This window comes from Tursiops truncatus, chromosome 7 (genome assembly GCF_011762595.2).
Source record: "Tursiops truncatus isolate mTurTru1 chromosome 7, mTurTru1.mat.Y, whole genome shotgun sequence".
Classification (NCBI taxonomy): Eukaryota; Metazoa; Chordata; class Mammalia; order Artiodactyla; family Delphinidae; genus Tursiops; species Tursiops truncatus.
In genome coordinates this window covers 18,946,034-18,972,768 of record NC_047040.1, presented here as the reverse complement: position 1 = coordinate 18,972,768, position 26,735 = coordinate 18,946,034, and the positions used below count along the sequence as shown (strand labels likewise).

At 44.2% G+C, this 26,735-nt stretch overlaps 1 protein-coding gene and 1 pseudogene across 9 annotated transcripts in view; both read left to right on the top strand.

The window, feature by feature from the left end:
* The window catches only part of STK36 (serine/threonine kinase 36), a 33,311-nt gene extending 26,375 nt beyond the window's left edge, over positions 1–6,936 (top strand). For 8 of the 9 annotated variants that reach the window (XM_033859738.2, XM_033859737.2, XM_033859742.2 and 5 more), the window contains one exon: positions 766–6,936. In XM_033859738.2, coding sequence (XP_033715629.1) covers positions 766–909 — 144 coding nt within the window. In that variant the 3' untranslated portion in view covers positions 910–6,936. The other variant, XM_033859741.2, reaches the window with a different exon arrangement.
* Positions 6,937–8,573: 1,637 nt separating this feature from the next.
* Positions 8,574–24,397, top strand: LOC109550531 (UDP-N-acetylglucosamine transferase subunit ALG14 pseudogene; annotated as a pseudogene).
* Positions 24,398–26,735: the final 2,338 nt, after the last annotated feature.

The window sequence follows — 26,735 nt, the reverse complement described above, 5'->3', positions numbered from 1 at the left end:
AAGTTACAAAGCTAATATGTAGGATTGGACTTTTGAACTCAAGAGTCTAAGTCCAGAGCCCATGCTCTTTTTTTTTTTCCTTTGGCTGTGCCACAGGGCATGTGGGATCTTAGTTTCCTGACCAGGGATTGAACCTGTGGCCTCTGCAGTGAAAGCATGGAGTCTTAACCATTGGACCACCAGGGAAGTTCCTAGAGCCCATGTTCTTAACCTGCTTTACTCTGTTTTTTTCTTTTTTCTGCTCAATTTTCAGTATATAAACAGCCCAATGGAAAAATCATACGTCTACCTATGATAAAGCTAAACCTCCAAATTATAATAGTTCAATGTGGCAGCATCGGGTGGTCCATGCAGAAGGGAGGTTCTGACAGGATGGTTATGATATATATTAGAGTTTTTTGGCAGTCCGTGTGGGGAAATAATAAAAGGGATTCTTGGTGGTAAGGAGGTCCAGACCCACTGGTCTAGATCCACAGCTGGGAGTCTCACCTTTTGGCTTAGTTTTACTGCTGCATTTATTACCTCTTCCTGGGGACAAGTGCATAGGTCCTTTGGTGCCTTGGTTTCATGGTCTATAACCAAAGAGAATGGAAATAGACCTCTGGTCCTGGTGATTCCTGTCCCCAAGGTCTGTCTTCTCCCACACAACCTATTTTGAGTCCCCAAGAGCTCATTTTCCTTTTCTTCCTTTTCTAGAGTGGGAATTGCTGGGCCAAATCACAGTCCTCTGCATGTCATGTTCTGTCATCTCTCTCTATCCCACAGGTGCTGGTGTCCCTGGGTGCCAGTGAGAAGTTAGCCTTGCTCTCTCTGGGGAATCAGTTACTGCCACGTAGCAGTCCCAGGCCGGCCTCTACCAAACACTGCAGGAAGCTCATTCACCTCTTGAGGCCAACCCACAATACATGACACCAGATTCCTGGGGTCCAGCCTCCAACGTTCATTGCCCTACTGTTGCCAGCCCTTCCTTTTTCTGCTCTACAAGCCGCCAACTCAACCAAGAGCTAAAGAGACTGAAAGAGATAAGCTGCCAATCAACTGATTTGAGAACGAGAACCTAGAAGAGATTTATGTATAAAGCTCCTTCTTTCCCCCAGATTCAGGATGATTTCAGCCAGTAAACTTCATTATTGTTGGTGCCAGAGGAGATTCCTTTCTTCTCTACATCAGGGGGTCTTTTCTCCAATAATGTGCCTTTAAACCCAAGGGACATGCCTCCTGGACCTTAGGGAGACACCTTCTACCTGAGAGGTCTCTTCCTTTCTGGAGCTCCTGAAATCTTCCCAGCAGGTTCTTGTTTTAGATGCAGTGGTCCCAGACAGTGATGAAGACAGAGCCTGCCTCTAGGGGATAGCCTGCTGTGGGGATAAATGCCATCAGTCCCTGTTATGGAGGGCTCCCCAGCCTGTAGCCCCCATTCCCATCCATTGGTGGGGGTGTACCTTTTCTTTCTTCCTTCCTTCCTCCCTCCCTCTTTCCTTCCTTCCTCCCTTCCTTCCCTTCCCTTCCCTCCCTTCCTTCCTTCCCTCCCTCCCTCTCTCCTTACTTTTTTCTTTTTTTTTTTTTTTAAATCTACTTGGAGCTGCCAGGGTAAAGAGTTGAGAGATTCAGCTCTTTTAGCTGATGTGTGATGCTGGAAGCACTGGTTTTCTGTTCACAGAAGATCCTGGTTTGGAAGCTTATTTATATCTTTTCCTGCCTTCCAGCTTCCTCCATCCCAGATGAGCTGCATGTGATCACCTACTTCCAAGCCAGGGCCAGTGGAGCTGAAATAGGAAAGGATAGGATTAAACAGAGGGGTAAATTGGATTGCTTTCTGATCTCAGGCTCAGTGACTAGTTTTAATATTTGGTGGAGTTTCAATGTATAGGGAAGCCCAGCTGCTTTAGAAGGATGGCTGTTTATGGAGATTGTGCAGTTTACCAGAAAGGGATGTTTGGCAGGCCGGTTGGTTAGAATCATAATCCATACTGGAAAGCTTAAACCTTCACTCACTGGATAGCTTGCAGCCAGCTTCCCAGAGCCCTAATTTCTCCATCTGTAACATAGGGAGACTACTTTTTGTCCTTCCTTAAATTCCACTTGTTTTAGAAATGAAAGATGAGTAAGGTGCCTTTATTTATTTATTTATTTATTTTGCGGTATGCGGGCCTCTCACTGTTGTGGCCTCTCCCGTTGCGGAGCACAGGCTCCGGATGCGCAGGCTCAGCGGCCATGGCTCACGGGCCCAGCCTCTCCGTGGCATGTGGGATCTTCCCGGACCAGGGCACGAACCCATGTCCCCTGCATCGGCAGGCGGACTCTCAACCACTGCGCCACCAGGGAAGCTCAGGTGCCTTTATTTTTATAAAGAATTCATTTAGACCTCATCTTCATTGCCCACTGTCTGTTTATATTTTGGCAAAAATAACATTTTTTTCTAGAGACCACCATAATTTCTTCCTATCCAGATTATTTTAGTTCAGTTCAATATATATTTATTTATTTGTTTTTTAAAGTTGTTTATTGAAGTATAGTTGAATTACAATGTGTTAATTACTGCTGTACAGCAGTGACTCAGTTATACATCCATATATACATTCTTTTTCATATTCTTTTCTATCATGGTTTGTCACAGGATATTGAATATAGTTTCCTGTGCTATTCAGTAGGACCTTGTTGTTTATCCATTCTATATATATCAGTTTGCATCTGCTAATCCCAAATTCCCAATCCAGCCCTCTCCCAGGCCCCTCCCCCTTGGCAACCACCAGTCTGTTTTCTATAACGTATATTTATTGAGTCCTTTCTATACGCCAGATACTATTCTAGGCACTGGCGGTAAAGCAATGCCTGTTTGTCATAGAGTTTCCATTCTGGTTGGGGAGACAGTGGGCTTATTAAAATGAGTGAATTGCAGACTCCCCTGGTGGCGCAGCGGTTAAGAATCCACCTGCCAATGCAGGGGACATGGATTCGAGCCCTGGTCGGGGAAGATTCCACATGCCTTGGAGCAACTAAGCCCGTGCGCCACAACTACTGAAGCCCGCACGCCTAGATCCCGTGCTCCACAACAAGAGAAGCCACCGCACTGAGAAGCCCGTGCACCGCAATGAAGAGTAGCCCCTGCTCGCCGCAACTAGAGAAAGCCTGCACGCAGCAGCGAAGACCCAACCCAACCAAAAATAAATAAATAAAATATTAAATTACTTAAAACTTAAAAAAATAAATTTTTTAGTATGTAGGAATGTGATAAAAGCTCCAGAGAAATACAAAGCAGGAAGGGGGGGATGAGGAGTGCTGAGTTGGATAGCCAGGGTAGACCTCACTTAGAAGGTGACATTTGAACAAAGCAGTGCAGCTCTCTGAGGGAAAAGACTATGCAGGGAGAATGGTCTTCAAAGGCCATTGGAGTATGGCCATATGGAAGTATGCCTGGAGTGCTTGAGGAGCTATGAGGAGGCCAGTTTGGATGGAAAAAGTGAAGAAGGGGGAGAACAGTAGGAAACGAGGACAGGAAGGTAATAGGGACCAGATGTAGGCCTTAAAGACCTTACATTTTACATAGAGTAGGGATCTATTGGAGAGTTGGATCAGAGGAGTTCTGAGATCTACCTTATGTTCTAAAAGATTGCTCTTCATTCTTGTATTGTGATGGACAGTGAGGAATGGGGGAGGATGGGAAGTAGTGTGGGCAATTAGGAGGCTATTGTAATAATCCACATGAGAGATAATGGTGTCCTGGACTGGAGTGGTACCAATGGAGTGGTGAAAAGTAGTCATATTTTGAATGTATTTTGAAGATGGAACAAATAAGTTTTCTTGACTGATTGGATGTGAGAGTGTAACAAAGGAAAGCAGTCAAGGACGACTCCATGGTTTTTGGCCCGAGCAATTGGAAGGATGGAGTTGCCATTACCTGAAATGGGGAAGGCTGTTAGTGGAGTGGTAGTGGGTGGCAAAACTCTAGTTCAGTTTTGAACGTTAAGTCTATTAGCTGGAAATTTTCAAACATACATAAAAGTAGAGAGATTAGTTCAGTGAACCCCATCACCACTTCGATAGCTACCATATATATTCTTTTTTTTTTTTTGCGGTACGCGGGCCTCTCACTGTTGTGGCCTCTCCCGTTGCGGAGCACAGGCTCCGGACGCGCAGGCTCAGCGACCATGGCTCACGGGCCCAGCCGCTCTGCGGCATGTGGGATCCTCCCGGAACCGGGGCACGAGCCCGTGTCCCCTGCATCGGCAGGCGGACTCTCAACCACTGCGCCACCAGGGAAGCCCTATTCTTTTTTTACTTAAGTATTTTGAAACAAATCCTGGGCAACATATGTTATCCATGAGTACATCGGAATGTATCTCTGACAAATCAGAAATTTTGTTTTTGTTTTTCACAAAACCACAGTACTTCACTAAGACCTGTCTGATTAACACAAATATGTATACAGTATTGTGTATTTAAATCTGGATTTTTTTTTCCTAGAAGGTAAACTAGGGGGAATTACCTTGTAAAGGAATTATTTGCTTTTTCCAAATAATTTGTTAAACACTAGCTTGAAATATTTTGCTTATCTGGTATGTAAACAATTTAATGTAGAGAAATTAAATTTACATCCAAAGTTTTTAGGCTATTGCATCAAGCAATAATTAATTTTTTTTTTTTTTTTTTTTTTTTCGGTACGCGGGCCTCTCACTGTTGTGGCCTCTCCTGTTGCGGAGCACAGGCTGCAGACGCACAGGCTCAGTGGCCGTGGCTCACGCGCCCAGCCGTTCCGCGGCATGTGGGATCTTCCCGGACCGGGGCACGAACCCGTGTCCCCTGCATCGGCAGGTGGACTCTCAACCACTGCGCCACCAGGGAAGCCCTAAAACCTGTATTTTATTCAGATTGCCTTAATTCTTACCTAATTTCCTTTTTCTGTTCCAAGATCTCATTACACATCATTTAGCTGTCCTTGGGCTCCTCTGGCTCTAACAGTTTCTTAGAAGTTTCTTGTTTTTGATGACCTTGACAATTTTTTTTAACATCTTTATTGGAGTATAATTGCTTTACAGTGTTGTGTTAGTCTCTGCTGTATAACAAAGTGAATCAGCTATATGCATACATATATCCCCTCCCTCTTGCATCTCCCTCCCACCCTCCCTATCCCACCACTCTAGGTAGTCACAAAGTGCCGAGCTGATCTCCCTGTGCTATGCGGCTGCTTCCCACTAGCTATCTATTTTACGTTTGGTAGTGTATATATGTCCATGCCACTCTCTCACTTTGTCCCAGCTTACCCTTCCTCCTCCCCGTGTCCTCAAGTCCATTCTCTACGTCTGCATCTTTATTCCTGTCCTGCCCCTAGGTTCATCAGAACCTTTTTTTTTTTTTAGATTCCATATATATGTGTTAGCATACGGTATTTGTTTTTCTCTTTCTGACTTCACTCTGTATGACAGACTCTAGGTCCATCCACCTCACTACAGATAACTCAATTTCGTTTCTTTTATGGCTGAGTAATATTCCATTGTATATATGTGCCACATCTTCTTTATCCATTCATCTGTCAATGGACACTTAGGTTGGTTGCTTCCATGTCCTGGCTATTGTAAATAGTGCTGCAGTGAACATTGTGACCTTGACAATTTTGAGAGGTACTGGTCAGGTATTTTGTAGGATGCTCCTCTACTGGAATTTGCCTGGTGTTTCTCATGCCTAGACTGGAATTATGGGTTTTGGGGAGGAAGATCACAAAAGTAAAATGCCATTTTCATCATATATCAAGGGCATATACTATCTACATGACTTAGGACTTGGTGTTGACCTTGATCACCTGGCAGAAGTGATGTTTGTCAGATTTTTCTACTGTTACTACTTTTGCCCTACTCCGCCTCCTTTTCCATACTGTACTCTTTGGAAAGAAGTCACTCTGCACAGCCCAAACTTAAGGAATGGGGGTTATACTCCCCCTCCTTTAGGGCTGAGTATCTACATAATTTGGGGGGAATTTTTCTGCATAGGAGATTTGTCTTTTTATCACATTTGTGAATATATTGAACCATTTATATCAGGGACTCATGGGTATTTTATACTTTGGGTCATAAACCACTATTTATTTGATTTTATTGCTCAAATTGTTCGAGCTTTGGTCATTGGGAGTTCTTTCAGTTAGCTCCTGTGACATACACCCACCGATGTTTTTTGTTTGTTTGTTTGTTTTAGGAACACTTTCTTTCTGGCACTACCAGATGCTTCGGGCTCATTTTGTATATTTCCTGTTCCGGTCTGAGAATCAGCCTTTTCTCTAGGGAGCCCTGGTTCCTTGTAATGTAGTGGTATTAGAAACTAAGACCTGGATGCTACCTGTGCTCGTTGCTACTAGGGTGTTTGCTGTAGTATTTTAAAGCAAAACAAACCCCCTAGCACCATGTTGTTTAATACCTCATAGTGTCTGTAAAAAAATAAGGATATCTTCTTAAAAGATGTCAAAATGTCAAAATGTCCTGTGGCTGCCAGAAAAAATTACCACAAATTTAGTGACTTAAAACAACAGAAATTCTCTCACAGTTCTGGAAGCCAGAATTCTGCAATTAGGCTGTCTGAAGAACCCCATTCCCTCAGAATGTTCTAAGGAAGAATCCATTCTTGCCTCTTCTACCTTCTGGTAGCCCCAGGAATTCCTCTTCACTCTGATCTGTACCTCCTTGGTCACACTGCCTCTTCCTTTTTTCTGTGTATTCTCTGTGTCTGTCCCAGCTCCCTCTGCCTCACTAGGGATACTTGTTATTGGGTTTAGGGCCCACCCAGATAATCCAGGAAAATTCCTTAATCCTTTCAAGATCATCCTCTCAAAATCCTCAATCACATATTTTGTCATATAAAGTAATATTTACAGGTTCCTGGAATTAACACAAGGATATATTGGAGGGGGGTCACCATTCAGTAAACTACAATAAAAATATTAATAATGATTTCTTAACGTTATCTATGTTCTTAATATTCCCCCATCCATGTTCAGATTTCTCTATTGTCTCAAAAGTATCTTTTTTGTTTTGTTTTGTTTTTTGCAGTAGGCGGGCCTCTCAGTATTGTGGCCTTTCCCGTTGCGGAGCACAGGCTCCGGACGCGCAGGCTCAGCGGCCATGGCTCACGGGCCCAGCCGCTCCGCGGCATGTGGGATCTTCCCGGACCGGGGAGCACAAACCCGCGTTCCCTGCATCGGCAGGCGGACTCTCAACCACTGCGCCACCAGGGAAGCCCAAAAGTATCTTTTTTGCAGTTGGCTTATTTGCATCAGGATCTAAACAAGGTCCACCCATTGATGTAATTATGTCTCTTAAGTCTCTTATGATATAGAACACCTCACTTTTTTTATACTCTGAAATTGTCGGAGAAATTAGGTCATTCCCCGATACATTGGCCTACATTCTGGATTGGTCAAATGGCTTTTTTGTGACGACGTTTCTCTTTATTTCCTGAAAACTGGAAGTTGGAGCCAAGAGTTTGATTAAGATTCAGATTCAACTGATTTTTAGACAAAAATACACTACTTCCTAAGTATTACTGTGTAGTTCAAATTGCATCATATCATGAGACATAATTTATAGCTGCCCCACATTTCATGATCTAAGAGTTATTAAAATATACAAGTGATAGCAAATGTCCTTTCAGTGTAAAAATCCCCCATCAACCCTCTAATGATTTTAGCATTTATCAATGACTGTTGCCTAAATCAAATATTTATTAAGCATCTTTGTTCTGGTCCCGATTATTTCCCTTAGGTTAGTTTCATCTTTTATTATCCCCTTTATTTCTGTAGCAGACTATTTAGAAAAGTTCTTTTCACCCTCCATCTCTCTTGAGATCTCCAAATCCATTAGGTCTAGGGACATCTGAGACTGAGGGGGTACAATCTGTCTTGCCTGGCGAGATAATTAACTGAGTCAGTGTTTCCTAAAGTTCACACTTGGAGCCCAGGAAGCAGGTGGTTGTAATTGGAGCCTGTTGGGTGGGTGGGGTTAGGGGAAGGTGGGTAGAGGGAAGCATGGCGGATCTGGCGATCTATCCTTTCCTGGGGTCAAACTCAAAGGCTTACTGGAAGGAACTACAAGAAAATCCTTTAATAAAGCCTGAGCTCTTTGATTTTAGAGGAGCGAATTAAGGCACGGCCGAAGAAAGAGTCCATAGGGGTTAGGTAGAATCAAGGTATAGCGGGGTCCTGCAGCGCCAGAGCTTAGCCTTTAACAGATTTAACCTTGAGACTACATCTCCCAGAATGCCACTCGACGAGTCCCACCCCCGTTGAAGCGATTGCGTGGGCGCGAGCCCTGTGACCGCCTGCCCTCCCAAACTCCACAATCCCCGAGATTCCGCGCGCCTGCCTCCCTCCCGCTGGGATCGCCCCTTCAGGCCCTCCGTCCGTCCGCTGGGGGCGCGCGCAGTGCGTGGCTGGTGGCAGCGGCGCCGGCGGCTGATAGCGCGGGCCGTGTGGCCGTGCGTGGTTGCTAGGGGCGCCTGAGGCCGCCCGCTCGCCCGGAAGGCCAAGGGAGGAAGCAGCCCGGAGCCGGCGCCCAGCCGGGGCGAAGCTGAGTCCGCTGGGTGAGTGTGGCCGTGGAGCCAGGAAAATGACCCTCCGCCGCCCCGACTCTCCCGCCCCTCCCTCTGCCCGAGTCCTTTCACGCGGCCCCCAGCCCTCTGGCCGCTCCTGTCCCAGCCCTGCTTCCTGCCCGCCACCTCTCCATCCCCTGGGAGGAGAGGGGGCCGCGTCCTCCCACCCTGCCAGGACTTCGCGCCTCTTCGGAACCCTTCTCCCCCCTCCCCCCTCCGCCCCCTTCCCCGCCACGCCCAGTGAACTTAGTCGCCCCGCCTTTGGGTGCCCCGAACCCTGCAGCATCCTCTCACCCTGGGCCTCCGTGCCTCGTCTTTCCCGCTCCGCTGCAGTTTAAATTCTCCCTGCTTGGGTGTAAGCCCAAGCTCCTCTCAGGCCTCACGGCTGAATTTTACATGGATACCCACTTTTTAACTTCCCCATCTTCACTATCTGTAGAGAAATACTTTCTTAAACTAGAGATTCAAACAGCATCCGAGATGCTGTGGAATTAAATTCTTCATGTATCCATACATCCATTACTTCATTTAATCATTCAACAATTTTTAATAAACATCGACAAATATTTAGTGAGCCAGGGCACTGTGGAAGCCCCGGCGGGGGGGCGGATACAGTGGTGAGCAAGGCAGGCGTGTTTTCACAGAGCTTATAGTCTAGGGGAGATTTTAATCAGGTAAACAGCATTTGCCTTATGTGTGGTGTGCGTTCTGATAGAACATTAGAAGGATATTTAACCCAAATTTACTTGGAAAACTATATTATCCCCATTCCCTGGTCTTCACATTCCCAATCTGGATCTAGGAAATGTTTTAATCCTTCCTTCCTTAGGGAGTTATCCCTGCTCTCTCAGTTACTCCAGATCCCATCTTCCTTAACGTCATTACCTGTTGATTTAGCCAGTCAACGAGTAGCCGGGAGACCCTTTGGGACAGTGTTCTATCCCATCCTTAATTTCTTGCAATAAATACTGAGGCATTGTTTGCATAAAAACCACTCACTTGGTGCCCGTAAAGTTACCAGCTGCTTATTAATTGGGCTGAATGGAGCATTGAAAAATGTATCAAGTGTTTTCTGGGAATAAAGAAGTGAGAGGACATTCCAGATACAAAGTAGCTTTAGTAAAGATACTAAAGTAGCTTTAGTAAAGGCCTGAAAAGAGAACTGGAAACAGTCGGATAGACCTGAGCTGTGTTTGGAGGGAACCAGCCCGGGACAAATAGGAATAGGGAAATTAATAGGGGTTAGATCACAAAGGGCTTTGGATGTTTTGCTGAGGAGTTAAAACTACATCCTCCAGAGCAGTGGTTTTCAAGCAGGATATTCAGGGGCCTGAGACTTCCAAGGGATAGATATGCACATATAGTTTTAGAAGAATCAGTTCCCAGATCCTCAGCTTCCAAATGAACGCTTCTAAAACTGACCTTACAAAAAAGGGGTGGAGAGTGTCATATCTCTCACGCTCTCAAATTTTACTATAGCATATTTTTCTGAGTATAAAAACCTCAGGTTGGCAAACGGAATATTTTGGAAATATTAATTTCAGGGGGGCCTTCTTTGGTGTTTGATTAAGTTACCTCAAAAACCTAGAAGGGCTTCAGCGGCCGGCGCCGGGGGATAGCACGCATGCGTCTTCTCTTTGAATGGGTGGCACCCTTATCCTCGTGGCGGCGGCAGGAGCCGTGGCCGTGCTGCTGGCAGTGCGGCTATGGGTAGTGCTGCGTCCCCGCGCCGCTGTGCTCCGGCGGTCTCTCAGCCTCTTGGTGGTGGCTGGGTCCGGTGGGCATACCACTGAGATCCTGAGGCTGCTCGAGAACTTGTACGATGCCTACTCTCCTAGACGTTATATCATTGCTGACACTGATGAAATGAGTGCCCGTAAAATAAATTCTTTTGAAGTAAATCGAGCTGATAGAAACTCCAGTGCTACGTTTCCCGAATACTATATTCACCGCATTCCCAGAAGCCGGGAGGTCCAGCAGTCCTGGCTGTCTACGGTACTCACCACCTTGTACTCTGTGTGGCTCTCCCTTCCCCCTGACTCACCGAGTGAAGCCAGATTTGGTAAGAAAACTGAGCCATATGGGAAAAAATTGACTTGCCCAAAGTCTGAGGGCCACTAAGTGGATCCAAACCCGGAAAGCCTGAGACTGCAGCATCTATACTCTAATCATTGTACTATTCTACCCTTCTGTTCGGGACATAACTATTGAATTCATGAATAAATGTCCTAATAGGGTCATAGAGATGAGATCACCTAGAAAAAACAAACAAACAAACAAACCCTAGAAGTCTTCCTGTCTTCCCCTGTGTAATACACACTGCTGTTAGAGTGAAGCTTGTTCCTTGTTGGGATATTCTGAATTCAGAAGAACACAACAGTTGGAGACTTCCCTGGTGGTCCAGTGGTTAAGACTCCACCCTCCCAATGCAGGGGGCCCAAGTTCGATCCCTGGTCAGGGAACTAGATCCTGCATGCTGCAACTAAAAGATCCTGCATGCAGCGATGAAGATCCTGCATGCTGCATCCAAGACCCGGTGCAGTGAAATGAATAAATAAATATTAAAAAAAAAAAAAAAAGAACACAACAGTTAAATGTGTCTAAAATGTTTTTTGGGACCACAGATTTTTCAACCTGTATTGGATAGAAGTTGCATAAATTTTTTTAAGAGAGATTTCTTTTAGTTTAGATGTGTTAATCAGATAGTTAAAACTCATTTTATTAAATCGTCATGAAATGTTTATTTCAGTTACAGTTAATCCTTACCTTAGTTCTTTCTATAAAATATTTAGTATTTTCTACCTCCTCTTAACAAAAGGATAAACTTGTTTAAACTTGTGATGAAAAATTTTAGAGTTCAACTTTAAGATGTGCAAGGAATACATGGGTTTAATTTTTTTTTTTTTTTTTGGCTCTACCGCATGGCTTGCAGGATCTCAGTTCCCCAACCAGGGATTGAACCTGGGCCATGGCAGTGAAAGTCTGGAATCCTAACCACTAGGCCACCAGGAACTCCCCACGGAATACATGGTTTTAAAAATTCCTAGGGGAATACATGAGTAAAATCATCGGAAGAGTATATTGCAGGAAGACCACGGAAAGGTAATTAGCAGGAAGGTAACATCAGATTTGTGCTTGAGATTACTACTGTAGTGTCAGTGTGCAGTTTGAATAAGTAAGATTTTAGACTGAAGGCAGGGGGCCAATGAGAAAACTAGAGACCAGACTAGAGAGGATGAGGGCTTTATAGTGGTTGCAGTGAGGGAGAGGGTTTAGAGAGAGATTAACAGTGGTAGAGTGGACAAAACCTGGTGGCAAAGTAGATGTAGGGAGTGGGACAAAGAGCAGTCTGGAATGATCCTTGTTTTCTGACTTCAGTGATTAAGTGGGTGGTGATGCAGGAGGAACTATTAGGAGGAGGGCTTTGAGGAGAAAGATAAAGGAGTTTGGGCATGCTGAATTGAGGTTCCTGCAGCACATCAAGGAAGAAAGCCCTGGGAGGTTGTTCTGACATGTCTGAGTGATGAAAGAAAGTTGAGAATGTAGGAGATGGTTGAGGCCATGGGATAAATGAGGTTGCTTTGCTTTGGGAAAGTTTGTGTTAATAGTTGCAACTGCCATTTATCGAGCGCTTACTATGTGCCAGGCCAAGTGAGAAGACTGAGCACAGAGGAGCACCAACTTTGAGAGAGTAGGTAGGGGAAAAGGGACGGAAGAAGGGAGACAGAATATTTATAACCAAATCCAAAAATGAATATGTAAATGAAAAATCCCTTGCTGAAAAACTATTTTTTCTCTGTTTTCTACTATTTTTATTTATTTTAAAATTTTATTCTATTTATTTATTTTTTATACTGCAGGTTCTCAGTAGTTATCCGTTTTGTACATATTAGTATATATATGTCAATCCCAATCTCCCAGTTCATCCCACCACCACCGCCCCACTCCCATACCCTGCTTTTCCCCCCTTGGTGTCCACTTTTGTTCTCTACATCTGTGTTTCTGTTTCTCCCTTGGAGACTGGTTCATCTGTACCATTTTTCCAGATTGCACATATATGCGTTAATATACGATATTTGTTTTTCTCTTTCTGACTTACTTCACTCTGTATGACAGCCTCTAGGTCCATCCACGTTTCTACAAATGACCCAATTTCATTCCTTTTCATGGCTGAGTAATATTCCATCGCATATATGTACCACATCTTCTTTATCCATTCATCTGTCGATGGGCATTTAGGTTGCTTCCATGACCTGGATATTGTAAATAATGCTGCAGTGAACATTGGGGTGCATGTGTCTTTTTGAATTATTGTTTTCTCTGGGTATATGCCCAGTGGTGGGATTGCTGGGTCATATGGTAATTCTATTTTTAGTTTTTTAAGGAACGTCCATACTGTTCTCCATAGTGGCTGTATCAATTTACATTCCCACCAACAGTGCAAGAGGGTTCCCTTTTCTCCACACCCTCTCCAGCATTTATTGTTTGTAGATTTTCTGATGGTGCCTATTCTAACTGGTGTGAGGTGATACCTCACTGTAGTTTTGATTTGCATTTCTCTAATAATTAGTGATGTTGAGCATCTTTTCATGTGTTTGTTGGCCATCTGTATGTCTTCTTTGGAGAAATGTCTATTTAGATCTTCTGCCCATTTTTGGATTGGGTTGTTTGTTTTCTTGAGATTGAGCTGCATGAGCTGCTTGTAAATTTTGGAGATTAATCCTTTGTCAGTTGCTTCATTTGCAAATATTTTCTCCCATTCTGAGGGTTGTCTTTTCATCTTGTTTACAGTTTCCTTTGCTGTGCAAAATCTTTTGAGTTTCATTAGTTCCCATTTGTTTATTTTTGTTTTTATTTCCATTACTCTAGGAGGTGGATCAAAAAAGATCTTGCTGTGATTTATGTCAAAGAGTGTTCTTCTGATGTTTTCCTCTAAGAGTTTTATAATGTCTAGTCTTACATTTAGTTCTTTAATCCATTTTGAGTTTATTTTTGTGTGTGGTGTTACGGAGTGTTCTAATTTCTTTCTTTTACATGTAGTTGTCCAGTTTTCCCAGCACCATTTATTGAAGAGACTGTTTTTTCTCCATTGTATATCCTTGCCTCCTTTGTCATAGATTAGTTGACCATAGGCACGTGGGTTTACCTCTGGGCTTTCTATCCTGTTCTGTTGACCTATATTTCTTTTTTTTGTGCCAGTACCATATTGTCTTGATTACTGTAGCTTTGCAGTATAGTCTGAAGTCAAGGAGTTTGATTCCTCTAGCTCCATTTTTTAAAAATTAATTAATTAATTAATTTTTGGCTGTGTTGGGTCTTCGTTTCTGTGTGAGGGCTTTCTTTAGTTGTGGCAAGTGGGGGCCACTCTTCATCGCGGTGCGTGGGCCTCTCACTATCGCAGCCTCTCTTGTTGCGGAGTACAGGCTCCAGACGCGCAGGCTCAGTAGTTGTGGCTCACAGGCCTAGTTGCTCCGCGGCATGTGGGATCCTCCCAGCCCAGGGCTCGAACCTGTGTCCCGTGCACTAGCAGGCAGATTCTCAACCACTGCACTACCAGGGAAACCCCCTAGCTTCGTTTTTTTCCCTCAAGATTGCTTTGGCTATTTGGGGTCATTTGTGTCTCCATACAAATTTAAGATTTTTTGTTATAGTTCTGCAAAAAATGCTGTTGGTAATTTGATAGGGATTGCATTGAATCTGTAGATTGCTTTGGGAAGTACAGTCATTTTCACAATATTGACTCTTCTAATCCAAGAACATAGTATTCTCTCCATCTGTTTGTGTCATCTTTGATTTCTTTCATCAGTGTCCTATAGTTTTCTGCGTACAGGTCTTTTATGTCCTTAGGTAGGTTTATTCCTAGGTTTTTATTCTTTTTGTTGCAATGGTGAATGGGATTGTTTCTTTAATTTCTCTTTCTGATCTTTTGTTGTTAGTATATAGGAATGCAAGAGATTTCTGTGCGTTAATTTTGTATCCTGCAACTTTACCAAATTCATTGATTAGCTCTAGTAGTTTTCTAGTGGCATCTTTAGGATTATCTATGTATAGTATGTCATCTGCAAACAGTGGCAGTTTTACTTCTTTTCCAATTTGTATTTCTTTTATTTCTTTTTCCTCTCTGATTGCCAAGGCTAGGACTTGCAAAACTATGTTGAATAATAGTGGTGAGAGTGGACATCCTTGTCTTATTCCTGATCTTAGAGGAAATGCTTTCAGTTTTTCACCATTGAGAATGATGTTTGCTGTGGGTTTGTCATATATGGCCTTTATTATGTTGAGGTAGGTTCCCTCTGTGCCCACTTTCTGGAGTGTTTTTATCATAAATGGGTGTTGAATTTTGTCAAAACCTTTTTCTGCATCTATTGAGATGATCATATGGTTTTTCTTCTTCAATTTGTTTATATGCTGTATCCCATTGATTGATTTGCGTATATTGAAGAATCCTTGCATCCCTGGGATAAATCCCATTTGATCATGGTGTATGATCCTTTTAATGTGTTGTTGGATTCTGTTTGCTAGTATTTTGTTGAGGATTTTTGTATCTATGTTCATCAGTGATATTGGTCTGTAGTTTTCTCTTTTTGTGACATCTTTGTCTGGTTTTGGTATCAGGGTGATGGTGGCCTCGTAGAATGAGTTTGGGAGTTTTCCTCCCTCTGCTATATTTTGGAAGAGTTTGAGGACAGGTGTTAGCTCTTCTCTAAGTGTTTGATAGCATTCACCTGTGAAGCCATCTGGTCCTGGGCTTTTGTTGGTTGGAAATTTTTTTTTTTTTTGGTGGTACGCGGGCCTCTCACTGTTGTGGCCTCTCCCGTTGTGGAGCACAGGCTCTGGATGCACAGGCTCAGTGGTTATGGCTCACGGGCTCAGCCGCTCCACGGCATGCGGGATCTTCCCGGACCGGGGCACGAACCCGTGTCCCCTGCATCAGCAGGTGGACTCCCAACCACTGCGCCACCAGGGAAGGCCCTGTTGGAAAATTTTTAATCACAGTTTCAATTTCAGTGCTTGTGATTGGTCTGTTTATATTTTCTATTTCTTCCTGGTTCAGTCTTGGAAGATTGTGCTTTTCTAAGAATTTGTCCGTTTCTTCCACGTTGTCCATTTTATTTGCATAGAGTTGCTTGTAGTAATCTCTCATGATTCTTTGTGTTTCTGCACTCAGTTGTTACTTTTCCTTTTTCATTTCTAATTCTGTTGATTTGAGTCTTCTCCCTTTTTCTCCTCAATGACTCCGGCTAATGGTTTATCAATTTTGTTTATCTTCTCAAAGAACCAGCTTTTAGTTTTATTGATTTTGGCTATTGTTTCCTTCATTTCTTTTTCATTTATTTCTGATCTGATCTTTATGATTTCTTTCCTTCTGCTAACTTTGAGGTTTTTTTTTTTCTTTCTCTAATTGCTTTAGGTGTACGGTTAGGTTGTTTATTTGAGATGTTTCTTGTTTCTTTAGGTAGGATTGTATTGCTATAAAATTCCCTTTTAGAATTGCTTTTGCTGCATCCCATAGGTTTTGGGTCGTCATGTTTTCATTGTCATTTGTTTCTAGGTTTTTTTTTGATTTCCCCTTTGATATTTTCAGTGATCTCTTGGTTATTTAGTAGTGTATTGCTTAACTTCCACGTGTTTGTATTTTTTACAGATATTTCCCTGTAATTGTTAACTAGTCTCAGAGTGTTGTGGTTGGAAAAGATACTTGATACGATTTCAGTTTTCTTAAATTTACCAAGGCTTGATTTGTGACCCAAGATATGATCTATCTTGGAGAATGTTCCATGAGCACTTGAGAAGAAAGTGTATTCTGTTGGTTTTGGATGCAATGTCATATAAATATCAATTAAGTCCATTTTGTTTATTGTGTCATTTAAAGCTTGTGTTTCCTTATTTATTTTCATTTTGGATGATCTGTCCATTGGTGAAAGTGGGGTGTTAAAGTCCCCACTTGTGTTACTGTCAATTTCCCCTTTTATGGCTGTTAGCATTTGCCTTATGTTTTGAGGTGCTCCATAAATATTTACAATAGTTATGTCTTCTTCTTTGATTGATCCTTTGATCATTATGTAGTGTCCTTCTTTGTCTCTTGTAGTAGTCTTTATTTTAAAGTCTATTTTGTCTGATATGAGAATTGCTACTCCAGCTTTCTTTTGATTTCCATTTGCATGGAGTATCTTTTTCCATCCCCTGACTTTCAGTCTGTATGTGTCCCTAGGCCTGAAGTGGGTCTCTTGTAGACAGCATATATACGGGTCTTGTTTTTGTATCCATTCAGCCAGTCTGTGTCTTTTGGTTGGAGCATTTAATCCATTTACATTTAAGGTATTTATCAATATGTATGCTCCTAATACCATTTTCTTAATTGTTTTGTGTTTGTTATCATAGGTCTTTTCCTTCTCTTGTGTTTCCCGCCTGGAGAAGTTCCTTTAGCATTTGTTGTAAAGGTGGTTTGGTGGTGCTGGATTCTCTTAACTTTTGTTTGTCTGTAAAGGTTTTAATTTCTCCATGGAATCTTAATGAGATCCTTGCTGGGTAGAGTAATCTTGTTTGTAGTTTTTTCCCCTTCATCACTTTAAATATGTCCTGCTACTCCCTTCTAGCTTGCAGTTTCTGCTGAAAGATCAGCTGTTAACCTTATGGGTATTCCCTTGTATGTTATTTGTTGCTTTTCCCTTGCTGCTTTTAATATCTTTTCTTTGTTTTAATTTTTGATAGTTTGATTAATATGTGTCTTGGCGTGTTTCTCCTTGGATTTATCCTGTATGGGACTCTCTGCACTTCCTGGACTTGATTGAATATTTCCTTTCCCATGTTAGGGAAGTTTTCAACTATAATCTCTTCAGATATTTTCTCAGAGCCTTTTTTTTTCCTCTTCTTCTTCTGGTACCCCCATAATTTGAATGTTGGTGCATTTAATGTTGGCCCAGAGGTCTCTGAGGCTGTCCTCAATTCTTTTCATTCTTTTTTCTTTATTCTGCTCTGTGGTAGTTATTTCCACTTTTTATCTCCAGGTCACTTATCTGTTCTTCTGTCACTAATCTGCCTCAGTTATTCTGCTATTGATTGCTTCTAGAGAATTTTTAATTTCATTTATTGTGTTGTTCATCAGTTTGTTTGCTCTGTAGTTCTGCTAGGCTCTTGTTAAATGTTTCTTGTATTTTCTCCATTTTGTTTTCAAGATTTTGGATCATTTTTACTATCATTACTCTGAATTCTTTTTCAGGTAGACTGCCTATTTCCTCTTCATTTGTTTGGTCTGGTGGGTTTTTTTTTGTTTGTTTGTTTTGTTTTGTTTCTTTTTGCGGTACACTGGCCTCTCACTGTTGTGGCCTCTCCTGTTGCGGAGCACAGGCTCCGGACGCGCAGGCTCAGCGGCCATGGCTCATGGGCCTAGCCACTCCGCGGCATGTGGGATCTTCCCAGACCGGGGCACGAACCTGTGTCCCCTGCAGCGGCAGGCGGACTCTCAACCACTGCACCATCAGCGAAGGCCGGTCTGGTGGGTTTTTACCTTGCTCCTTCATCAGCTGCATATTTCTCTGTCTTCTCATTTTGCTGAATACACTGTGTTTGGGGTCTCCTTTTTGCAGGCTGCAGGTTTGTAGTTCCCATTGTTTTTGGTATCTGCCCCCAGTGGGTAAGGTTGTTTAGCTGCTTGTGTAGGCTTCCTGGTGGAGGGGACTGGTGCCTGTGTTCTGGTGGGTGGGGCTGGATCTTGTCTTTCTGGTGGGTGGGGCTGCATCCAGTGCTGTGTTTTGGTGTGTCTGTGAACTTAGTATGATTTTAGGCAGCCTCTGCTAATGGGTGGGGTTGTGTTCCTGTCTTGCTAGTTGTTTGGCCTGGAGCATCCAGCACTGGAGCTTGCTGGCCATTGGGTGGAGCTGGGTCTTAGTGTTGAGACAGAGGTCTCTGGGAGAGCTCTCGCTGATTGATATTACGTGCGGCTGGGAGGTCTCTGGTGGTCCAATGTCCTGAACTCGGCTCTCCCACCTCAAAGGCTCAGGCCTGACATCAGGCCAGAGCACCAAGACCCTGTCAGCCACACGGCTCGGGAGGAAAAAAAAGAAAGAAAGAAAAATAAATATAAATAAAAATAAAATAAAAATATTTTAAAAATTATTACAATAGGGCTTCCCTGGTGGCACAGTGGTTGAGAGTCTGCCTGCTGATGCAGGGGACATGGGTTCGTGCCCCGGTCTGGGAAGATCCCACATGCCGCGGAGCGGCTGGGCCCGTGAGCCATGGCCGCTGAGCCTGCGCATCCGGAGCCTGTGCTCCACAACGGGAGAGGCCACAACGAGAGGCCCGCGTACTGCAAAAAGAAAAAAAAGAATTATTACAATAAAAACGTAATTTAAAAAAAAAGAGAGAGCAACCAAACCAATAAACAAATCCACTAGTGATACAAGTGCTAAAAACTATACTAAGGTAGACATAAAAATCAGAAACAAGTTGGTGGCAGACGGCAAACCGCAAGTCTCCAGTTGCTCCCAAAGTCCACTGCCTCAATTTTGGGTTGATTCGTTGTCTATTCAGGTATTCCACAGATGCAGGGCACCTCAAGTTGATTGTGAGGATTTAATCCACTGCTCCTGAGGCCGCTGGGAGAAATTTCCCTTTCTCATCTTTGCACAGCTCCTGGGGTTCGGCTTTGGATTTGGCCCCACCTCTGTATGTAGGTCGCCCTCAGGCTTCTGCTCCCACCCAGACAGCACAGAGTTAAAGCAGCGACTGATTAGGGGGCTCTGGCTCACTCATGCTGGGGGGAGGGAGGGGTACGGTAGTTATAATTGGAATGCCGGGTGAGCCTGTAGCGGCAGAGGCCAGCATGATATTGCAGGGGCCTGGCGTGCCGTGTGTTCTCCTGGGAAGTTGTCCCTGGATCACAGGACCCTGGCAGTGGCGGGCTGCACAGGCTCCTGGGGGGTTGGGGGTGTGTGTGGATAGTGACGTGTGCTTGCACACAGGATTCTTGGTGGCTGCAGCAGCAGCATTAGCGTTTCATGCCCATCTCTGGTGTCCGAGCTGATGGTCGTGGCTTGTACCCTTCTCTTGAGCTTGTTTAGGCGGTGCTCTGCCTTCTGTGGGCAGACAGGGAAGGAATCCCCTCTCCTTGTGCACCCTGAAACAATGGTCTCTTGCCTCTTAGGCAGGTCCAGACTTTTTCCCGGCCTCCCTCCCGGCTAGCCATGGCGCACTAACCCCCTGCAGGCTGTGTTCACGCAGCCAACCCCAGTCCTCTCCCTGGGGTCTGACCTCCGAAGCCCGAGCCTCAGCTCCCAGGCCTTACCCGCCCCGGCGGGTGAGCAGACAAGCATCTTGGGCTGGTGAGTGCTGGTCGGCACCAGTCCTCTGTGTGGGAATCTCTCCGCTTTGCCCTGTGCACCCCTGTTGCTGCGCTCTCCTCCGTGGCTCCGAAGCTTCCCCCTCCGCCACCCGCAGTCTCCGCCCGCAAAGGGGCTTCCTAGTGTGTGGAAACCTTTCCTCCTTCACAGCTCCCTCCCAGAGGTGCAGGTCCCACCCCTATTCTTTTGTCTCTGTTTTTTCTTTTGCCCTACCCAGCTACATGGGGATTTTCTTGCCTTTTGGGAAGTCTGAGGTCTTCTGCCAGCATTCAGTAGGTGTTCTGTAGGAGTTGTTCCTCATGTAGGTGCATTTTTCATGTATTTGTAGGGATGAAGGTGATCTCCACATCTCACTCCTCCGCCATCTTGAAGGTCCCTCCTAGGTGTTTGTTCTTTAATTCTTCTAGGTCTTTGTTAAACATTTCTTGCATCTTCTCTATCTTAGCCTCCATTCTTTTTCCGAGGTCCTGGATCATCTTCACTATCATTATTCTGAATTCTTTTTCTGGAAGGTTGCCAATCTCAGCTTCATTTAGTTGTTTTTCTGGAGTTTTATCTTGTTCCTTCATCTGGTACATAGTCCTCTGCCTTTTCATTTTGTGTGTCTTTCTGTGAATGTGGTTTTTGTTCCACAGGCTGCAGGATTGTTGTTCTTCCTGCTTCTGCTGTCTGCCCTCTGGTGGATGAAGCTATCTAAGAGGAGGGACTGGTGGTGGGTAGAGCTGACTGTTGCTCTGGTGGGCAGAGCTCAGTAAAACTTTAATCCGCTTCTGTGCTGATGGGTGGGGCTGAGTTCCCTCCTTGTTGGTTGTTTGGCCTGAGGCGACCCAGCACTGGAGCCTACAGGCTCTTTGGTGGGGCTAATGGTGGACTCCAGGAGGGCTCACGCCAAGGAGTCCTTCCCAGAACTTCTGCTGCCAGTGTCCTTGTCCCCATGGTGAGCCACAGCCACCCCTGGCCTCTGCAGAAGACCCTCCAGCACTAGCAGGTAGGTCTGGTTCAGTCTCCTATGGGGTCACTGCTCCTTTCCCCTGGGTCCTGATGCACACACTACTTTGTGTGTGCCCTCCAAGAGTGGAGTCTCTGTTTCCCCAAGTCCTGTCAAAGTCCTGCAATCAAATCCCGCTAGCCTTCAAAGTCTGATTCTCTGGGAATTCCGCCTCCCGTTGCCGGACCTCCAGGTTGGGAAGACTGACGTGGGGCTCAGAACCTTCACTCCAGTGGGTAGACTTCTGTGGTATAAGTGTTCTCCAGTTTGGGAGTCACCCACCCAGCAGTTATGGGATTTGATTTTATTGTGATTGCGCCCCTCCTACCGTCTCACTGCAGCTTCTCCTTTGTCTTTGGATGTGGGTTATCTTTTTTGGTGAGTTCCAGGGTGTTTCTGTCGATGATTGTTCAGCAGTTAGTTGTGATTCTGGTGCTCTCGCAAGAGGGAGTGAGTGCACGTCCTTCTGCTCCACCATCTTGAACCAATCCTGTTTTCTACTGTTTTTAATTCTTCACCCAGCTCTCACCTGCAAAACTTAGATGAACCTTTAACTTCAGGATCTGGTACTCATGATGTGGAGTTGAGTGTAGCTTTCCTGCTAGATTCCTTCTATGACCTTGGAATTGTCTGGTCATAGGCTTCCTGTATTTTAGCATGCAATCAGATGCTTTGATCTGTTGGTGAAATGCAGAGAAAACCTTTCTTTAATGCCCAGAACTTCTCATCCTCTCTTCTGGCAGAACTGGGAAGCCAGACCTGGTATTTTTGGAACAAATACTGAGAGTGCTAATTTCTGTTAGGCCCTGAAATACAAAGGACCTTGCCTTGGGAGCCTCTTGGACGTCCTGGACAGGCAGTGCTATTCTAGACCAGAGGTTCTCATTATTTGCAGTTTTTTTTTTAAATTAATTTATTTATTTTTGGCTGCTTCAGGTCTTACTTGCGGCCCGCGGGATCTTCACTGAGGCACGCGGGATCTTTCATTGTGGTGCGTGGCGTGTGGGTTTTCTCTTCTCTAGTTGTGGCACGTGGGCTCCAGGGTGTGTGGGCTCTGTAGTTTGCGGCATGTGGGCTCTCTTGTTGAGGTGCAGGAGCTCAGTAGTTGCAGTGTGCGGGTTTAGTTGCCCCATGGCATGTGGGATCTTAGTTCCCCGACCAGGGATCGAACCCACGTCCCCTGCATTGGAAGGAGGATTCTTTACCACTGGACCACCAGGAAAGTCCCTCTTATCTGCACTTTTAAAGCTCTTTGGGGTCTTCAGTGTATTTTTTAATGTGGGATAAATATCTACTCCATACTAGAAATTGAAGTATTTATTTATTAATTCATTTAGAAATTATAATAAACCCCTTACAAGTAAACATAAGTAGCATTTTTAAAAATGCAAAATGCGGTTGTTTCAGAAATATTAGTGAGAAGAGTGGCATTGTTTTTGAGAATCTCGTTGTCTGGCTTAATAGAAGACAGCTGGATTCTCATATTTGTTTCTGCATTCAGTTGGTTCGATATGTTGTTGTGATTGAATGATGACGAAAATCCAGCCTCACATAGATAATTAGTTGGAAAAGGGAGGAATATTTCTGTGGCCTTTTCAGACAATAGTGGATATTCTTCTTTGGTACTACACAGAAGTTAACAAGGGGTGGTTTTATGCAGTTTAGCTGCAATGGAATCTGAAATGTTATCAGTGAGCTTTTCATACTTTGTTTCATTAGAATCCATTGGTCTGTCTCTGACTTTGACCGGACCTTTTACCCGCGCCTGATTCTTTGACATTGTGTGATAGATATTTAGAAAATACTGGTTCATTGAGTTATGTAGATCTTATAAATGTTGCCACATTTTATTTTACAGTATCAAAAAACAATATATTATCACCACACTCATCAGAAAGATGGTTAAGTATTGGGAAGCTGTCAAGCTCAGGGTGGCAGATACAATTTTGCCAAAATTAGAATTTTCTCTTGGAAGCTCAGATTTTATCATTGGCAACAAACACTGTCAGCTGTTTTCCCTGAAGCGACAGGCTTACTCTGTTTCATTTTCTAGAGAATGCCTGCCAAGTATCAACGTCTGAATAACCATCACTTTTGTGTCCTTCATTCTTTCAAGTAAACATGATGTTCCACAGAGAAATTTTGCAATTCAAACAAGTGCTTTATTTAGAGACAACCATCGTCTTCTATTTTATATGTACTTCTCATTTTGTAACAGAATATTAAAAAGATGTACTTGAGGATTGAGATTTCATTTTTATTGCATCATCAAGGACATTCTTAAGTAAAGCTAGCATTTCTTCTTTCACTGTGCAGTGAAGGAGTGTGTGGTGGTGAAGAATCTCGCTTGGTGCCATTGTCTCGACTCCTACTCAGGAACCAGCAGTTTGACCCACCATTGCTCTTGCACCATCAGTGGAAAGGCTGGCACAGTAAAAAAAGGCAAATCACATCTTAGTTTTGTTATGAAAATAGTTTCAGCTAGTGGAACCCCTGAAAGAGTCTTAGGGTTCCCTCAGGGTCTGGGACCACACTTGGAGGACCACTGCTTTAGAGAGCTCACCTGAGGCTTCTTTCAGAAGCTGCTGAAGGTCAAGGCTTCAGGAGAGCTAGTCACTTAATTATGTTAAGCCTTCAGCTGTTTTCACTTTTTAGTAATTTGCAGATGGCTCTCCCTCAGCTCTAGCTGCTGTAAGCTGTATTTTTTCCTGAGGTTTGCTAACTACTCTGACATAACTGTGTTCTACAAGAGCTACCCTTCTCAACTTGTGGTAGTGACCCTTCCTTCTCATTAGGGTTGGGGTATTGGCCTTCCTTTCTTAACAGGACCTTAAAGAAATTCCATGCTCCTCCAGCTTTCTTTAGGGAGACATAGTTTAGGATTTATCTCATAAGAGAAAATGGGTCTGATTCCTATACTCATTCTGTTCGATTTCAGACAAGTCAGTTCTACCTTCTTACATAACTGTTGAGCAACTAAAGTAATTCCATCAGAGATCTTATGACTGTAGACTCTGAACCGTTTCCGATGTCCTGAGTTCCCCTGTGACTGAGGGAAACACTTAGATGGAGGAGGAAGAGGAAACTTCAGATCCCAAGAGCCACATACACTCCTGTAATGTAGGAGAGTGATACAGTCAGTGTGTAATGAATAATTGCTTTCTGCAGAAATAGATACTTTGTCCAAGTTGTTCTGGGCCTGGCCCCTGGTGACTTGATGGTTTGAGACAACAGTCATAGATTTTCTAGCATAGACTGCTCGTCATTCACTCTCACTTAAGGAGGAAACTTGAGGCAAAATGACCCCACAGAGAGTGGAAGGCAGAATGAGATAGACAGCTTCTGAATGCTGTCTAAAGATGGCCAAGCAGGATGTTGAGATTCCTGAGACTGGATGCTTTAGAAGGAGAGAGGCTGGATCCAGGGACGTCAGGCAGGATGCTACTGCAACAGCCCTGCACTTGGTGAGGGGGGTGAGGGACTAGGAATTGGACTGAGCCGGTCATGCAAATAGAAAGAAAAGGATGTTTGAGGCCATTTTGTTTATCTTCAGAATGCTCAGCAGTTCTTTACCTTCCTTTCTTATCCCTTTAAGGGAAAAAAAAATTGTTTCTTTTTTAACAGCTTTGTGGAGGTATAACTGACATTGAAAATATTCATCACCCTCAAGTCAATTAATTTTTAAACTTTGTTCTAGGGAGCCTTAATATCTCATGACGTTTTGCGGGGAGGCTTGGGTGGCATTGCTGAGGAGGAGGCCAGACTAGGGCAGTGATCTTCCTCCTTCTACTCGCATAGCTGTGCATTTATCTGTTACAGAAACACAAGATTTTCCTGTAAAAACCATCATGGAGCTTATGAGGCATATTCATACGAGAAGAGAACACCGGTAAAAGATAGCCTTTACAAAGTATCCAATTAGAGGAATAAATTACACAACAGATATTCATGGGTAGGATGGAGCTTGAGCTGGGCCTGGAAAAGGTAAATATAATATGATAAGGATTCGGAAGGAAGAGGCTGAGTGGAGTAAGGGCCTGCAGACCGGTTTGAAAGGATTAGTACAAGACCAGAACAGGTCATATAACAGAGTTAAAGGTGGAAGGAAATGGAAATACACCTTAAAAAAAGACTGAAGCCAGACTCAGGCTAAGAAGTCTGGAATTTATTTATTGACTTACATGAGAATCATGTAGAAGCCTTGTTTAAAATACAGATCCCTGGCCCTACCTCAGACCCACTGAATCCTCTCTGAAAGTGGGGCTCAGGAATCTGTACCCCAGGTTATTCTGATGCAGGTCGTTGGTGGGCTACTGTGATATTAAAGAAGGACTCATGGAAAATTTTTGGAAAGGTAACTGATCAAGTAACATTTAAGCAAAGTTAACCTGGAGGTTGCCTGCAGAATGGAATTAGGAAGGGCAGACCCTGGAGACACAAACTTCAGTGTGGAAGCTGTTGCAGCAGTCCGGATCTGGGATGGCGGTTGAAATGAAAGGAGGGGGCGTGCTATGAAGAAAGAATCTCTTAGGTTTTGTGACTGGTTTGGCTTTGGAGATTAAGAGAAAGGAAGAAATCAGAAGTGACTTAAGTTTTCCTCTTAGGTGACTGAGGGAAAGAAATTTCCACTGAAAGAAACTGGAATGTCAAGAGTGCAGAGCTAGGGAATTCCCTGGAGGTTCAGTGGTTAGGACTTGGCACTTTCACTGCCGGGGTCCGGGTTCAGTTCCTGGTTGGGGAACTGAGATGCTGTAAGCCGTAAGGCGCGGCCAAAAAAAAGAGTGCAGAGCTGTTCTGACAAGCTGGGCTGAAGTGGTTGGACTTGCCTGTGGAAAAGGTGGAGAAGACAGTTGGCGATGAGGACACAGAGCTTGAGAGAAGTCGGGTCTGAAAAGTGACTCGTCTCCTGCAGGTAATAGTTGAAGTGGTGAGAGCAGATTGGTTTGATGTGGGAGAGAGGATAAAAGAGAGGAGCTGTGGAGGATTTTGGAGCGGACCTCTGGAGGAAAAGGCACTGTTGAAGCAATTGGGTGTGGCTGTGGCAGAGTTCCTACACTGAGTAAAGTAGCAGCAACAAGGAGATGCTGGTAGCACCCCAGTGTTCACTGCAGCACTATTTACGATAGCCAAGTTATGGAAGCAACCCAAGTGTCCAGTGATAGATGAATGGACACAGAAGATGTGGCACATATATACAGTGGAATATTACTTGGCCATAAAAAGAGAAATCTTGCCATTTGCAAAAACATGGGTGGGGGACTTCCCTGGTGGTCCAGTGGGTAAGACTCCATGCTCCCAATGCAGGCGGCCCGGGTTCAATCCCTGGTTGGGGAAGTAGATCCCACATGCATGCCACAACTAAGAAGCCCACGTGCTGCAACGAAGATCCCGCGTGCCGCAACTAACACCCAGGGCAGCCTAAATAAATAAATAAATATTTTTTTAAAAAAAGCAAAAAAAACATGGATGGATCTAGAGGGTATTATGCTAAGTAAGATAAGTCAGACAAGGAAAAACAAATGCCCTGTGGGAAATGGCCATTGCAGACACATACAAGATCTAGAATCCTGTTAGTCACAGAGAAGAGAATCCACTTTACTCTGGCACTAGCCCAGCAGGCCACCCGCAGCTTCTGAAGAGGGTGGGAGTATATCCTTCGCCTTCCTCTTCCTCATTTGGATTAAAAGTGAAGCCAGCTAGATGCCGGGCCACTTGCGTCCAGTGTTCCTGGCACCGAGGATTCGTGTGGAGGGCTGCAGAGAGGCAGACATTGAGCAGTGTGTGCAGAGAGGAGGGTTCTCTTCACCCAGCCCCGAGGTGTGCAGTGGGTACCC